The sequence below is a fragment of the Puma concolor genome, chromosome D2, assembly GCF_028749965.1.
Source record: "Puma concolor isolate L17-30 chromosome D2, mPumCon1.1.hap2, whole genome shotgun sequence".
NCBI classification, from domain to species: Eukaryota; Metazoa; Chordata; class Mammalia; order Carnivora; family Felidae; genus Puma; species Puma concolor.
In genome coordinates this window covers 5,079,344-5,096,670 of record NC_141677.1, presented here as the reverse complement: position 1 = coordinate 5,096,670, position 17,327 = coordinate 5,079,344, and the positions used below count along the sequence as shown (strand labels likewise).

Sequence of the window (17,327 nt, the reverse complement as noted above, 5' to 3'; positions counted from 1 at the left end):
ATCGCAAGAATGTTGGAAATACCAGCATTAAACATGAAAGGCATTTTCCGTTTGCTCTTGCTACTTCTGTGTTCTCACCTCATAACGTTTTGTCCACCCCCTTAAAATATTGTCAAGACTCATTAAAATTGCATTCTCACTAATACTGCCTCAACATGCAGTAAGTTTTGTTGTTGAAATACCCTGAATAAAAGTCTGTTGCTCATTAACGTCTTCTTCATTTATTCTGGAATTATGTCTAGAATGTATGTGAAATTGGCTCTTTTATTTCACAAGGCTAAAATATAACTCATACACGAATTGTGAGTTTGTTTATAAACAAACTTTGTTCTCTAGTCTCCCAGAGACTAGAGTTGTTGTTAAACTTTTTAAACCATTGCATTATAATTTCTTAATAAAACAGCAAAAGTCCTCTCCCTTAGTAGCCAAGAAATGTCACAAGACCTAAGTAAATATTTAAAAAGGTGTCCGATGCCTATAGTAATATTTTCCAAACGTCTCTTTGATGTAGGTCCACAAACATGGCAGGTGTTCCTTTACAAAATCTGTGAGAAGGAAGAAAAAAATGGAACATTCATGCTTGCACTGGGAATAATAAATTCTGTAACACCGTCAATTAAGCTTATCAAGATTCTTAAAATATTCGTTGATGAGTGCAGGGATACACAGACAGAGACAACCACTTGGAACTTACTAATACAGCTTGAAGATGGCACATTTTCTTAAACTTTTAGAGAAGCATAATGTTGGGCTTACTGTTGGAGAACACTTAGAATATTAGCAGGAAGCCTTTGTTCTGTGTTTCAAAAAAATGTTACTTGGCCAGGATTGCTCTCTAAATAAAGATGATTTCCAAAGGACATATGGTTCCAATTTCAAAGCCAAGATGATTGTCCTGGATATTTTATTTTGAAAGGAAATTCCATATGTCTAACCTGTAATAGAGAGTATAAATATAAATGTTTTTGTGCACAGTTGCCACACTTCTTCATCTGTCTGTGTGTGTGTGTGTGCGTAAGTGTGCGTGTGTTGGTGTCTGCCATGGATTAGTGGGTACTCTCCACAGTAGGCACATACAATGACCTACTCTTTGTGAAACTACTGCTTATGAGTTTTTAAAAATAAAAGTATACACTTCAGCCCTAATATTAAGGTAGAAATCAACATAAATCACAGTTGCTTTATGATTACAGCCCTATAATAGACAACAATAGAGCTCTGCAGAAAAAAAAAAAAAAAAAAAAACAGTGAAAAGAAATACGTAAAGATATTCCCGTTAGTTATTTGTAGATAGAGAAATCCGATGCCTTCTTAATTTCTTCTCACAGTTCTTAAAAGTTTTCTATAGTAATAAATTGATTACATTTTAAATGGAAAGGATTTTCTTTAATTAGAGGGAGTTTATTTCAGAAGTAAATTCCTGTTGATCAAGTTAGGGGCCTTTGTAAATTGATGTTATTCCCTTCATTTTTTCTAATCTAGTGGTAAAAAGAAAGATAATAAATATTGAATCATTAGCACCACCTAGAAAATTAGTACTTTAAATCAAGGCCTCTTAAAACTTACACCAAAAAAAGTCACTCTGGAAATACCACTTTTGTTCATTCTTTTCAAATGTGATGCTTGTCATTGGATATGACTAAGATTTAACAAAAATGTCTCTAAAGAGCTCGTAACCAGTCTAAATGTGTTTTTTTTTTTCAATCAGGCTCAACTTACTTTTAAACTCATTCCTGTGATTAGATGCTTTCTGTAGAGCTTCGCCAGATGGAGGATTTTACGTTTGTATACTCTGCGAATAGGAATTTGAAACTGCCTTTTCGAAAAGCGATCTGCATAGTTTTAACCAACCCTAGTGGGGTGGACAGGTTTTCTTAAGTTATAAAGGCCTTCATCCTTACCGTAATTGCCATCCATTCACCCTCTAAATCTTTGATCATATCCTATCCTGCATAAAATATATTTAGGTCAAATAAATAGGAGGAAGAATTTTTTTTAACTATTTGAACTCCCCAAATTACTCTGCATGTCAAACATGTAAGAACACAGTCTGAGTGTATCTGAAAAGCTCCCATACTGGCTGTTCCTCTTCGGTTTTAACCACAGCGTGCTCTTTGTTTCCTCTCTGTCAGTGCCTTTTCACAATGTTTTGGATTTAGTTATATTAAAAATATCTACGTATTGTAGAGGAAGGAGCGGGAATGAGGGAATGCAGATTTTAGTCCCAGATGTGCTGCAGAATTGGAGTCATCTTGAACAAGAAACTTTTAACTCTCTGTGCTTAAATCTTACATTATCTCTAAAAACAGAAAATCAACCAGATGTTATTGATTTTTTTTCACAATAAAATAAATACTGTCTTTAACATTACAATTTTTTTTTTAATTTTTTAAACGGTTATTCATTTTTGAGAGGCACAGAGAGGCAGAGTGCAAGTGGGGGAGGGGCAGAGAGAGAAGGAGACACAGAATCCAAACCAGGCTCCAGGCTCCGAGCTGTCAGCCCAGAGCCTGACACCAGGCTCGAACCCATAAACCATGAGGTCATGACCAGATCGGAAGTCGGACAGTCAATTGACTAAGCCACCCAGGCACCCCTTTACTTTACAATCTTAAACCCATCTCGCATAGGGAGTTTCCCTTGGCAATGACTGAGACGTTCTATGGGAAGGTGGGAAACTCTACCATTTAAAGAACAATGGCAGAAATCGTATTTGAACACTGATCTCCACTATGGGGATTATTATTATTTATTTATTTTTAAATTTACATCCAGTTAGTTAGCATCTAGTGCAACAATGATTTCAGGAGTAGATCCCTTAGTGCCCCTGACCCATTTAGCCCATCCCCCCTCTCACAACCCCTCCAGTAACCCTCCGTTTTTTGTCCATATTTATGAGTCTCTTCTGTTTTGTCCCCCTCCCTGTTTTTATAGTATTTTTGTTTCCCTTCCCTTACGTTCATCTGTTTTGTCTCTTAAAGTCCTCATAGGAGTGAAGTCATAGGATTTTTGTCTTTCTCTGACTGACTCATTTCACTTAGCATAATACCCTCCAGTTCCATCCATGTAGTTGCAAATGGCAAGATTTCATTGTTTTTGATGCCAAGTAATATTCCATTGTGTGTGTGTGTGTGTGTACATATATATATATATATATATATATGTACACACACACATATATATATGCCACATCTTCTTTGTCCATTCATCCATCGATTGACATTTGGGCTCTTTCCATACTTTGGCTATTGTTGATAGTGCTGTTATAAACATGGGGGTGCATGTGTCCCTTCGAAACAGCACACCTGTATCCTGTGGATAAATGCCTAGTAGTGCAATTGCTGGGTCACAGGGTAGTTCTATTTTTACTTTTTTGAGAAACCTCCATACTGGTTTCCAGAGTGGCTGCACCAGCTTGCATTGCCACCAACAATGCAAAATAGATCCTCTTTCTCCGCATCCTCACCAACATCTGTTGTTGCCTGAGTTGTTAATGTGAGCCATTCTGACAAGTGTGAGGTGGTATCTAATTGTGGTTTTGATGTGTATTTCCCGGATGATGAGTGATGTTGAGCATTTTTTCATGTGTCGATTGGCCATCTGGATATCTTCTTTGGAGAAGTGTCTATTCATGTCTTTGGCCCATTTCTTCACTGGATTATTTGTTTTTTGGGTGTTGAGTTTGATAAGTTCTTTGTAGATTTTGGGTACTAACCCTTTATCTGATCTGTCATTTGCAAATATCTTCTCCCATTTGGTCAGTTGCCTTTTAGTTTTGCTGATTGTTTCCTTCTCTGTGCAGAAGCTTTTTATTTTGATGAGGTCCCAGTAGCTGATTTTTGCTTTTGTTTTCCCTCGCCTCTGGAGATGTGTTAAGAAGTTGCAATGGCCAAGATCAAGGAGGTTTTTGCCTGCTTTCTCCTCGAGGATTTTGATGGCTTCCTGTCTTACATTGAGGTCTTTCATCCATTGTGAGTTTATTTTTTGTGTGTGGTGTTAAGAAAGTGGTCCAGGTTCATTCTTCTGCATGTTGCTGTTCAGTTTTCCCAGCACCACTTGCTGAAGAGACTGTCTTTATTTCATTGGGTATTCTTTCCTGCTTTGTCAAAGATGAGTTGGCCATACGTTTGTGGGTCCATTTCTGGGTTCTCTATTCTGTCCCATTGATCTGAGTGTCTGTTCTTGTGCCAGTACCATACTGTCTTGATGATGACAGCTTTGTAGTATAGCTTGAAGTCTGGGATTGTGATGCCTCCTGCTTTGGTTTTCTTTTTCAAGATCGCTTTGGCTATTTGAGGTCTTTTCTGGTTCCATACAAATTTGAGGATTGTTTGTTCTAGCTCTGTGAAGAATGCTGGTGTTATTTTGATAGGGATTGCATTGAATATGTAGATTTTTTTTGGTAGTATCAACATTTTAGCAATATTTGTTCTTCCTATCCAGGAGCATGGAATCTTTTTCCATTTTTAGTGTGTCTTTTTCAATTTCTTTCATAAGCTTTCTATAGTTTTCAGTGTATAGATTTTTCACCTCTTTGGTTAGATATATTCCTAGTTATTTTATGGGTTTTTTTGTGCAACTGTAAATGGGATTGATTCCTTGATTTCTCTTTCTGTCACTTCATTGTTGGTGCATAGGAATGCAACCGATTTCTGTGCGTTGATTTTATATCCTGCAACTTTGCTGAATTCACGGATCAATTCTAGCAGTTTTTGGTGGAATCTTTTGGGTTTTCCATATAGAGTATCATGTCATCTGCAAAAGTGAAAGTTTGACCTCCTCCTGGACAATTTGGATGCCTTTTATTTCTTTGTGTTGTCTGATTGCAGAACCTAAGACTTCCAATACTATGTTGAATAACAGCGGTGAGAGTGAATATTCCCTGTCTCGTTGCTGACCTTAGGGGAAAAGCTCTCAGGTTTTCCCCATTGAGGATGATATTAGCATTGGGTCGTTCATACATGGCTTTTATTATCTCAAGGTATGCTCCTTCTATCCCTGTTTTCTTGAGGGTTTTATCAAGAAAGGATGCTATATTTTGTCACATGCTTTCTCTGCATCTTTCGAGAGAATTCTATGGTTCTTGTCCTTTCTTTTATTGATGTGGTGAGTCACATTAATTGTTTTGCAGATATTGAACCAGCCCCGCAGGGGATTATTATTTATCATTTATTTTATCACTAATTATATGTCTTTGGAAAGTTGTATAAGGACCATCGCCTTTGGCAGCCTCCATTCATTCGACATTCATTAATGCAGTTCACCTCAGAAAACTTGATGCTCTGTGGTTCCTGATTCCTTAGTCTTCTGTCTCTTCCTTTTGGTCCCTTTTTGTATTAGAAATACTGCATGTTTTAGCTCAGCATTCCACTTACCCTGCCCCCCAGATGAGATCATTACCCACAGGACTGATGTCGTACCCGCCCTGTCTCCTTTTGGCCAGCCTCCAAGGAAGAGTCAAGTCTCTCTTTACACATTTTTCATAAAAACACAAACAAAAACCAGTGTGTGTCAAAGTGGTTAAGCAATGTTTAACTTTAAATCAGCAAATACCCTATGTTTCAGGACCTGACCAGGCATATTTTATTATGTGATACTCACACGAAGCTTTTTCTGTGCATTGAGATTCTAGAGGTTTAAAATTAAAATGTAATTCCTTACAGCTCTTTGCCATTCTCCATGCGTAGGCTAGACGTCGCTGGGGCTTTTATGGTTGTCGTGAAGGCACAGTGATTTGGCCGGAAGCCGCAGTGTAGGTCTTGAGGGTATGAGGGGGAATGGTGGCCTCCTTCCCTACCAGCCTTCACGCTGCTGGGCTGTACGACTTCAGGTCAGTTTCATAACCTCTCATGCCTTTGGATGCTCATCTATGCAGTGGAGGTAATTCTGACTCACAGGGTTGCTGTAACGATTAAAGTGTGTGTTACTACATGTAAAATGCATTCAGTGGTAGCCAGCATATAAGCACCATGTAAGTGAGGGCCTTGATTGTTATGTGAGCACTTTGAATGTAGATTTTCCTTTTGTTCCTCTGTTCAGTTCACTGCTTGCCAGAATGTAGTGCACATAAGAGTTCTGGTATCTGGTTGCATTCAGTAATTTTCAAGGGTAATTCTTGTGTGTGTGTATGTGTGTGTGTGTGTGTGTGTGTGTGTCTTCCTTTTGTGCCGGCCCAGTAATATTTTCTGTTGTAGACCTATAATAGATGAGACCTCATTATATAAAGTCTGTACACAGTTCTAGGTCCATGTAGGCTATGGGATAGATTGGGTTTGCACAGGTGTATCACCCTTCCTGGTTGATCCTAAAGTCAGTATCTTCATCCGTCCAAAACGAGTTGACTCTCCTATCATTCTCCTCTGTCGTGTGCCTGTCTTCTGCATATGTATTTTGCCTTTGAAGATTAGTTTACAGTTTTGGCACGTGGAGATAATAATGTTTGTCTTTTACAGTGTGTTGTAGACCTGGAATCAATATATGTTCATGATAATTAAAAGAAGAGTGCCTACAGTAGGCATTCCATAATTGGTAGATCTTGTCACGATCCCTAGTAAAGTTGACCCACTTTGTGACATATGTCCTTTTGTGTGTCACAGACTTTATTCCAGCCGTTCTTTGAATATCTCCTTTCACCAGGTCCAGTTCTAGGTGTTGGGAACCACGGAGGTAAACACGATGGAATAGGTCACCGTTGTCAGAGACAGTATCATTATCTGATATGTTTCTTAATGACGTATCTGGTTTAAATGTTTGACTTCATTTTTAGTCAGATCCTTTTAGATTGTTTCAATGTATCATTGATGAGGTAGCCATTGTTAGGACTCTGCAGAGCATTTATCCTGATGACTGTGTTTTTCCTTACAGCTCTTTCAAGCATTTGATTGGAGGACTGGATGACGTGTCTAATAAAGCCTATGAGGACGCAGAAGCTAAAGCAAAGTAAGTGATATTTTTTTATTCCTTTGACTTTAGTCTTGATTTTTCAAAGTTGATTTTGAATAAATAGAAGATTAACTATTTTGTTGGACGTAACAAATCCCAGCACTCTGACAGAAGAAATCACTTGCTTCAGAGGGGGGAACTAGCAAATTTCAAGGTAGTTACTACCTAGGATGCTTCCTCTGTAAGTCTCTTCTTAAACATGAAATCTTAATTTGGGGAGCAAGATCATCTCCACAAGGGAAAAATGGTAAGTTTAAAACCCCCTATAAATAATTGAATGCAAACATTATTTCTCCCATTGAAAATACTTGATGGATGAATGGCGGCCACAGTGTGCAATAGTTGTTTGTGAAACTGTAGGGGAAATAACAAAGCTGAAGTATTTCCCGTTGCAAATACCCTGTTGCTCTGTTGCTTTCTCTTGAACTGCCGAGGCACTAAGTTACCAGAATGATAGGAGATAGTACATATCCCATTAATTATCCTTTTTGTATCTACTAACATAAATACAATTGTATCTACTTTAAACCTTTAACTTTGTTGAGTGAGATCTTGCCATTTGCAGCTACCTGGATGGAACTGGAGGGTATTATGCTAAGTGAAATGAGTCAGTCAGAGAAAGACAAAAATCCTATGACTTCACTCCTATGAGGACTTTGAGAGACAAAACAGATGAACATAAGGGAAGGGAAATAAAAATAGTATAAAAGCAGGGAGGGGGACAAAACAGAAGAGACTCATAAATATGGAGAACAAACTGAGGGTTGCTGGAGGGGTTGTGGAGAGGGGGGGATGGGCTAAATGGGGAAGGGGCACTAAGGGATCTACTCCTGAAATTGTTGCACTAGATGCTAACTGATTTGGATGCAAATTTTTAAAAATGAAAATGAAAATTAAAAAAACCCTTAACTTGTTTGACACAGAATTGAAATTATTTGAGATTGGCTTTTTCTGACAAACAAATCTAGGTTTCTTTTACAAAATGGCAATCTTTATAAGTCTCCCCTCTTCTGCCCCCCCCCCCCCAAACTAATTCAAGTGAAAGCAATTTAGTAGTGATATCACACAGGACACCTGAAGGATTAAACTGACAAAAATTTATCAGTAAAAAGATAGTTCAGGGGCAGAATTTGGTTGGTTTTGTAGTAACCTCAAAAGCCAAAAAAAAAAAAAAATTAATTGCTTTTGCCTTGAGAATCTAGGAAGATTAAAACTTTGGTCTAGAACGAAAAAAAAAAATAAGTACTGTAATTCATTTTGACTGATAATTCTATTATCTTCAAAGCTGTCAATATATTCACAATTTCTTCCCCATATGGTTGCTTCTGTTTCCTCCGCTCTTTGGAGGGACACAGACACACACATCCGGAGGTCAAATGGCAGCCGTGCCTTTGCCAAGATTTGCTCAGGAATCGCACTAGGCAGTTTTAACGCCAAACTGCACACAGTCATCGGATTGCCTGTACTGTGGGTGGTAGATATTAATTTTCTGGGGTTTTTTCCTGCACTCGGTCAAAATACATATTAATGCTAAGTTTAGCTTCTGGTATTAGCACTAATCCTACTGAGATGGCAGAGGGGGCCATTTAAACTACCCTATCAGTTTTAAAAGTTGTAAAAGTCCCTTGTTATTATTGGACTTTATCCTTAGAGGAACATTTGCTATATAAAAATTCATCTTTATAATTTATGTTAGCATTTTTTTCTGGAGTATATATAGTCGATTAAGATTACCATGGGTCATTCCATATAAATATGTGTCATATAATACACCTTTTGTATATATATAATGGCTGGTAATCTTGAAAATTTATCTAAAATCTACGTGAGCAACTGTGTATGTATTTTTGCAGTTACTAGAAAAAGTCAGACCTCTTTTATTTTATTTTTTTAATGTTTATTTATTTTTGAGAGGGGGGGCAGAGTGCAAGTGGGGGAGGGCAGAGAGAGAGGGAGACACAGAATCCGAAGTAGGCTCCAGGCTCTGAGCTGTCAGCACAGAGCCCAACACAGGGCTCGAACTCACAAACCACGAGATCATAACCAGAGCTGAAGCTGGACGTTTAACCGACTGAGCCACCTAGGCGCCCCATACCTCTTTTAAACTAAAGCATTCTGTGGTCTATTTCTGTTTCCGGCCAGATGTTAGATTCTTTAATGAAAGTTTTTGTGTAAGTCCTGTTGACCCAAAGTTGAGTCTGGTCACAGGCTTGAAATGGGTCAGTGATGGGAAGGCGCCTTGACTTAGCTGTATCCTTCCCAGCGTCCTCCTGGCTCTATAAAGATGACTGTGCTTGCATCTCATGAACTCTGTGCATCTGTGAGGTCATTCACACGTGCTTCAACCAAAGACAACGGGGAAAACAAATACGGCAACGTTCAGATCTGACAATTACAGGCCAGGAAGGGTGACCATACTTCTCACTGGAACAGATTCTGTGTGAAGAGTACCCTGAACGTGGGGCCACAGCCTCGGGCTTTGCTTCCCCACTTTGTCGTTTCCAACCACCTGGTCTTAGTCCGGTTACACTGCCTCTTGATGGCCTCATCTTACTTTAAAAATGGTGTTTCTGTGAGTTAATTGATAGGAGTATGTAAAAGTGCTTTGTGAATGATAAAGGGCTGTAAAGGGAATGTTACTGTTGGTGGAATTAATCACTGCAAGTGTATCCTAGAGCTTTTGATAAATGGCTTGATTTATACATAATTATTGCATATTGATTACATACAACTAACTTTACCTGGCCAGGAACTCTTTACTCGTATGTGGACAAACTGCTCTCACTTCGGTAGAATGTCATGAAATTTCACCTAGCCTGGAAAATACCGTGAATACCATTTTGATAAAAATAGCAACATTTAGGGGCACCTGGGTGGCTCAGTTGGTCAAACGTCCAACTTCGGCTCGGGTGATGATCTCACAGTCCGTGAGCTTCAGCCCCGCGTTGGGCTCCGTGCTGACAGCTCAGAGTCTGGAGCCTGCTTGGGATTCTGTGTCTCCCTCTCTCGCTCTGCCCTTCCCCTGCTCATGGTCTTGCTCCGTGTCTCTCTCAAGAATAAATAAATGTTAAAAAAAATAAATAAATAATAGCAACATTTGGCTAAAAGAATGTTCAATTATGATTGAAGAACAAAGAGGAACAGCAAATGACTAGTTGCATCTAAGTGGCTCAAAATATTACTTGAACCATAAATTTGATAGACTATAAATTAGTTATTATACTTGAATATAAGTTCACTAGGAGAGGTTAAAGTTTTCTAGTTCAATTAATATTAAATCCAAATGAATGCATAACCCATGTTCCTTAATATTATTTGAAAAATGGGAAAAAATCAATAATATCTGAAGATTTCTGAGGTTGGAAGTATCATTTTAACCAGGTGTCCTCTCTCTCGGAGGTAAACTGTGAATTATTCCCAAGGCAGAGCTTTTTAGTTGAACTAACAAGTTGAAATGTCTATCTGTGTTAACGCTGTTGTCTCTTTATTCAATTTCTTCCCCTTAAGTATATTGTGCCTTCATCTCATATTTAAGGAGCTTCTAAGGTTTGCCACTTCAGGGACTAGGCGGACGCTCTAATTGGTCTCAATTCCCTGGATCATTCTTGTAATGCCTCTGAATTTCTATATAGATCACAAAATCTGTACCGTTGAGAACCGAGGTGTTGATTGGCTCTGCCGTGTGAGTCTCCGTGATTTTGCCGAATTCACCAAAGATGAGAGTAGTATTTCTTAAAGTCCGACTGAAATGATCACAGTATTTATCCCTGTGAACTTACTGTTGGTATTGTCTCATCGACTATGACTATTTGGGTAAAAGGAGGAAAAAAAAAAAAAAAAGGCCTGGCTATAAAGATAGATGCAGTTGAGATGTTTAGAACTTAATTAGCTGTTAGCATAATCAGGCTTCAGTGGCGGACTCCTACACAAAATGTACAAACCATCCTTTTCAGAAACACTCCTCTCATCCGGTGTGGGTGGCTGGTCCAGAAAGGTTGGCTTGAGAGCAATGTTCTCATGAAATGGTTCTTCGAACTTTCCTGCTGCTGGATATATGCCTTCAGCCCCTCTCACCACATAAATTACCGACAAAGAAAATTATTCTTGACAGAATCTTTACCTTTATGGCATGTTTAAGCTTTTCTTGATTGCTGCTAATTATCCACTAAGGGCTTCTCTTTCTAAAATATGAAGTTGTAATCACAAAGACATTAGAAGAGACAACAGCAGATCAAAGTTAAGCATCATTAAGGCTTATTTAGAGCGGAAAGTAGCATTCGTGATGAAAGGTATGCGTTATTTCCCTGTGAGAATACATATTCGTTTAATAAACACTTCGAAATTCACTGAATGATGACCCAGGCACTGTGTTTCACAATGTGCAGACGAAGTAGGAAGCCTATTTTCTAATACTAAGGATCTTGCTCCTCTGACAGCTCGAAGAATGTAGATTCGTAAATGCGTTTATTTATGATCCAAGTTGAGGATTCTCAGTTTCGTTCTCCATGAGGGACTCTTTCTCATGGTGAAATTTATACAAAGCTACAAATGAGTGTCCAGTCACGTGTTTTAATCTACAACATCCCTTGATACAAATATAGATTCAAAGGCCCTGCGATGAGTCCGCAGCGCCTCACGCACCTGCCTTTGCTGTGTTCATTCACTTTGTCATATGCACGCATTTTATTCAGCACTTTCTGGGTTCCTACAAAATGCTGCATACACAGCAGTGAATACAACAGGCATGCTCCTTGCCTTCATGATGCGTGTGGTGCCGTGAGGGAGAGAGACACACGTTAATGGTTCTGGGAGAGCTTCCCGGAGGAGGTGACATTTTATCTAGATTTGAGCTGAATTCTAATGAATTAGCTGGTTAGGCAATAATTAGTATTTGCTGGGCAAGTAAATGCAGAGGGCATTGCAGCTAGGCAAATAGCATCTGCAAACCCTCTAGATGGGTATGCACAGAATGCATATTCAGGGAACCAAAGTGCAATCAGCCTGGGACCGAGAAAGTCAAAGTCAGGTCGGGTGTTAAGGATTTAGGAAAATCACTCCAGGCTTGTAAGTTACCAGAAGAGATGAGTTGGTTGACCTGCTAATTGAACATCCTTTCCTCTGGGGTTGGAAGACTGTGAAGTGAAAGCAGAGAGAACCAGCAGAGTATTTTGCAGGGAAAAGCTGATTGTGGACAGGACTTGAATGAGGGCTGGGTGAATAGAGAAAAGCATTTGAGAGATAGTCCGGTGGCAAAGCCAGGAGGTCTCTGCACGAATGTAGATGTTGGTGCTGAAGGGGAGCAAGGTCAGGCCAGCGCAAGGATTTGGCATCTGGACGTCAGAGGAAGACGGGGGTGTTCTCTAAGTCAGAAAGGTTGAATGGTGGCCAGGTTTTGGGGGGGGGGGGGCAGTGCTAGTGAATTGATTTTTGTTCGGGTTATAGATGAGCTGCCCTTGAGACCAGTTGGGCAGGCCTGGAGCTTGGGGGAGAGGTTGGTACTCACTTGGAAATTATGAGCTTTTACGTGGTAGGTGAAATTAAAGATGTGCATGAGGCAGAAAGTAGGGAACTGGAGCATCATGGTACTGAGGGCTGATTCTTGAGGAACTTTAGCATTTAAAAATCAGGGAAAGGAGAAGGATTTCTCTGTCTCTCTGTCTCTGTCTCTCTCTCTCTCTCTCTCTCTGTCTCTCACACACACACACACACACACACACACAGAAAAGGAGAGCTCAGAAGCAAAGCCAGATGCATCACAGAAGCCAAGAACAGAGTGTGTTTCAAGATAGGGGGAGGAGACAATGACATTGCACGTTGCTGAGAGTTCTAGTGTGTCAGTTAACAAATGCCCACTGGATTTATCCAACCACTGGTTCACTTTAGGGTAGCTCAGGGCTGAGTCCCCTCACATGGGCTCAAGATGAAATTGATGTGAAAAAATAAGAGTCAATGAGCTTATATGAAAGTATAAGAAATTTCAAGTAAAATAGAGATATGTAGGGATCTTCAATATTGGGAGAGAAAGGAACATGTTAAATCCAGGAGGGACAGAGTAGAAAAGTCTGGGCAAGTTGGTCTCAGGTCCTTGTAACCCTCACAGACAAAAGCAGACTTTGTGATGTGATTTCCTACTTAAGAAGGTTTTTAGTTTTCTTTTTTCACTAGGTAATATTCCTTTAGATTTAAATGCTAATCCGCACCCTGCCTCTGTCTCTGTAAAACTGTAAAATTCTCCCAAGAGGGAGGGAGGGAGGAATGAATGAATGGATGAATGAATAAAAATCGAATTCCCCCAAGAGGAATCAATATATTTTTTTCCTCCTATCTTAGCATAAATATGTACATAAGTTCCTTTTTCCTCCAGAGATAAGCTGATCCTCCCTCTGGGCACACAGAGGAAAGAGGGACCAACCTTGGCAAGGAGCCTCTAAATGACCAAAGACTTAAAGGCACCATTGGAACCGCCATCTAGTCCTGACTTACTCCCCTCACTATGCACCACTGTTCACTTCTTTTCCACCTTGTCCTGGAAAAAGGACTTCCAAAACAGACTCACCCAGAAAGAAACAAAAGTAAACAAGAAAGCTGAAACTTTAGAAAGGAGCCAGGAACGAGGAGAGTGTGCAAAGCAGGATCCTATCATCAGTGCACGAGAAAAAAAGTGGTGCCCCAAAAACAGAGGCACCAGGACTGCCTCTGACTTACTGCCACGAAACAATGAAATCCCACAGTCTCTTCCTCTGGACGAGACCAAATATTGCCTGCATAGGGTCCACTTGTTTGGCCTTTAGGCTTCAGTCCAAATAAAAATTTTACTCCTGCTTCCATAATTAGTCCTCCTTGATTTAAAGCCCCCCTTCTGTTTACAAGTTCATCTGCAAAGGAACATTTTAGTCAGTCCGGTATTTTCAGAATTGCATTTGGTGCCAAGCCTTGTCGTTGGACACAACGTGACGGCAGTCAAAATGTTCTCTCATTTCATTAGCAGAGACGACCCTTTACCGCTCAGTCTGCTGTCACGGGCAGGTGCTCTGTGCTCTCTGGCATGTTCCTCGGGCCTTTGAATGTTCACTCATCAAATGCATCTGCAAACCACGAAGCTGTGGAAATCAGAACACAGGCCTGCATTATTTGTAACCTATATTCCCAAGCGCCCCAGGGTTGTCTAGCATCTCACAAACATGAGATTCTCCATGCACAATCCAATACATGTGGGTTGTTCTTTTGAACACCCTGACTTTAAAAATTTGGCCTTTCTCACTGGTGTTTGTCTGCCAGGCATTTGAGGGTAAAGACCTTAGTATTCCCGCAATCTTATCAACAGTTTACTTAAACTAACGCGGTCGAGATGTAAGCAATTCTCAGGGAAATGAGCCTGGAAAATTGTTTCTCCCCCTATGGAAAGAATGCAAGGGAGCGAAATCCTATTCCAAAATGGAGACTCGGCACCAATTAAGTGGAAAGAACAGTGAATTGCATCCTGAAATAGCCCTCAAACCAGAACCAGAACTTGCTGACCACTTCCAGGGTTGGGTACCCAGAAGACAGCCCTATCCTCTGGGCAATAAAAATTGTTTTCCGTTTTATTGCGGGGCAAACGCAGAGGAGACTGAGGAATTTGCAGTGGTTGGCCCTCTAATAAGCCGTCTCTCTTCTGTGCAAGAGCCGCTTGGTTTTCAGATTCCCGTACGTGCAGTCAGGGTGGAAGGAGGTAGGGACCCGTTGCCGGGGCCAGCGGTGCTAACAGATTAAAACTTCCCTGTGGGTTGTAACTACAGAGCGTCCAAGTCTGTGTCTCTTTCAGGTGCAGGGATACTGAATCAGTCGCTCTGTTAGAAAATGATTTTCAGGATAAAACTGCTTGGCCTTGGGTAGGGGTATTTTTTTTTTTTTTCTGTTCATTAAAAATGTGAAACTCTCAAAGGCCGTTTGTTAATTTCTTCTCTGCAACGTTTATCTTTAAGACTCCCTAGGTAGCAAGACTTTATAAAGGTGAATCCCAGGATGTCCTGGCAGGCAACCTTTTGTAATTGACAGAGCCGAGGACTAATGATAATTAAAAATTCTAGTGCTGTTGACAAACCATTTGATTACAGGCTGTCTTCTTGTTCTGGAAAGAAAGGGTGTTTCCTTTCCACCATTGACATGTTAGACAATAACAACCGGAAATTACTTTCAACACATCAAGGGCTCTATACGTTGTAAGGATGATTTGTAAGGATGATTGCCATGTGGCAATGAGGTCTGCGTTTCCAGAGCCCCAAATAGAAAAGAGTCTTTTTGACAGGCTGACGTCCTTCCTAGAGCCCATTTGTGATAAAGTACTTTTTATTTTTTTAACTAATTTTTTTAATGTCTGTTTATTTTTGAGAGGCAGAGCACGAGCAGGAAGGGGCAGAGAGAGAGAGGGAGACAGAATCAGAAGCAGGCTCCAGGCTCTGAGCTGTCAGCACAGAGCCCGGTGCGGGGCTCGAACTCACAAACCGCGAGATCATGACCTGAGCCAAAGTCGGCGCTTAACTGACTGAGCCACCCAGGCTCCCCACGTACTTTTTAAAGAGCAAAAAATAGGAATACGTAGTCTATCCCTTGTGTTCGCAGCAGGTTCAGCTGAAAAATAATAATCTTTGACTAAAATACCTTTTCTTTGTCCATGCAAGCTGTTTCTCTCACTGGAGATAGCATATGGCCTAATTCGAACACTGCCATACATAGAAAGAAGGCTGAGCCATTCTAGGGAGAAAACCCTTGAACCTAGGGAGCTGGAGGCTGATACTCATCGCTGGGAGGGAGGCCATGGGCACATGGAAGGAGGCAAGGAGGCAATCGCTTTGGAGATGGGAGTTGCCACCTTAGTCTCAGCACCTATGAGCACTTCTCCGTTTGACCTTGAGCACAGGGTCTAGCACCTAGCGCTTGCCTCTCTGGACCTGTTTCCCAATCTGTAGAAATGACATTCCTTGTGATAAATCCTTTCTAATGTAGATGCTTAGAATGGGGAAGTTAACAAGCCGTGCTTTTAGACGCATAACTCCCTTCCGCGGAAACAATACTTCCGACGCGTGTTGTTTTCTAAATTTATCGTGAAGACATCTTTGTAGTTGTCAGTAGCAGGCAGACTCCTAAAGATCATGGAATAATTTGTGGGTCTGTATTTTAACGGAAGTCACTAAAGCTACATTTCTTTCCTCTTAGGAACTGAACGCATTGCCGTTAGTGCATGCTTTATTCAAAATGTTTAAATCAAAAATTATGCAGTTTTGCTTGAAGAACACTTCGATACCTCATAGTAGCTAAATAAATGAGCTTTTAGAAACAGCAGTTTTCATTTTCATCATTATACATACAATCTTCTTTTGCCAGTCTGACATTTAGATATGATAATAAGCCAGGCTCTCTCTCAATAAAATGCCATTTGAAAATCATAGAGTTCCTTGGAAACGGGAAATGTTATACCAATACTTTGCCCATGAATCCCTGTAGAAAAAAAAATGATTTTTAAATAATGAATTAAAATGGCAGCGTAGATTGTTTCAATACACCGAGCACAGCGCATGGTGTGAGTTTATGTCTCTAAATTGTTATTTGAGGAAGATGAGATATCACAGAAGTGAAATATGGCTGATGTTCACAGCCATTTGGGTGTATCACGCTATTTCCCTGCAATGCATAAATTGCAAACATTAGTCAACTTTATAAACTGTATTAATTACTTCAGGCAGCCAGCTTCTACCCTACTATATCAGATATGTATGGATATAAAAAACAAAAGCTGTTACTCTAATATTCAGAAGCGGTTCAAACATTTTAGACAATGTAGATAAATTACTGATGAACATATTGAATAATAATGATCCTAATAGCCTTGAAAAGGAAATAAAGCAGGTTCCTAAAATGATTAATTTAAGATTACACTCTTGGGACACCTGGGTGGCTCAATCAGTTAAGCGTCTCTCAGTTTGAGCTCAGATCATGATCTCACAGTTCATGGGATCGAGCCCCCCTCAGGCTCTGCACTGACAGCTCAGAGCCTGGAGCCTGCTTCAGATTCTGTGTCTCCCTCTCTCTGCCCTTCCCCTGCTTATGTTTTCTTTCTTTCTCTTTCTTTCTTTCTTTCTTTCTTTCTTTCTTTCTTTCTTTCTTTCTTTCTTTCTTTCTTTTTCTCTCTTTCTCTCTTTCTCTCTCTCTCTCTCTCTTTCTCTTTCTCAAAAATAACCAAACATTAAATTGTTTTTAATTTATACGTTCTGAATTTCCCTCTGACATCAGCATTCATCTACAGTCACCACCTTGTAATTTTAATAGTGTCGTAAACATTATGCCTGAATCGGTTTTATTCATAACCTTCTTTTTCCGCTATTTTTCTAATCTTGGAAATATTCCAC

General features: G+C 40.0%; 1 protein-coding gene across 6 annotated transcripts in view; it reads left to right on the top strand.

The window, feature by feature from the left end:
* PRKG1 (protein kinase cGMP-dependent 1) overlaps window positions 1–17,327 on the top strand; it is a 1,267,967-nt gene that overhangs the window by 1,146,471 nt on the left and 104,169 nt on the right. For all 6 annotated transcript variants that reach the window (XM_086679490.1, XM_086679489.1, XM_086679491.1 and 3 more), the window contains one exon: window positions 6,865–6,939. In XM_086679490.1, the coding sequence (XP_086535616.1) occupies window positions 6,865–6,939 (75 nt within the window). The remainder of the gene's footprint in view (window positions 1–6,864; window positions 6,940–17,327) is intronic.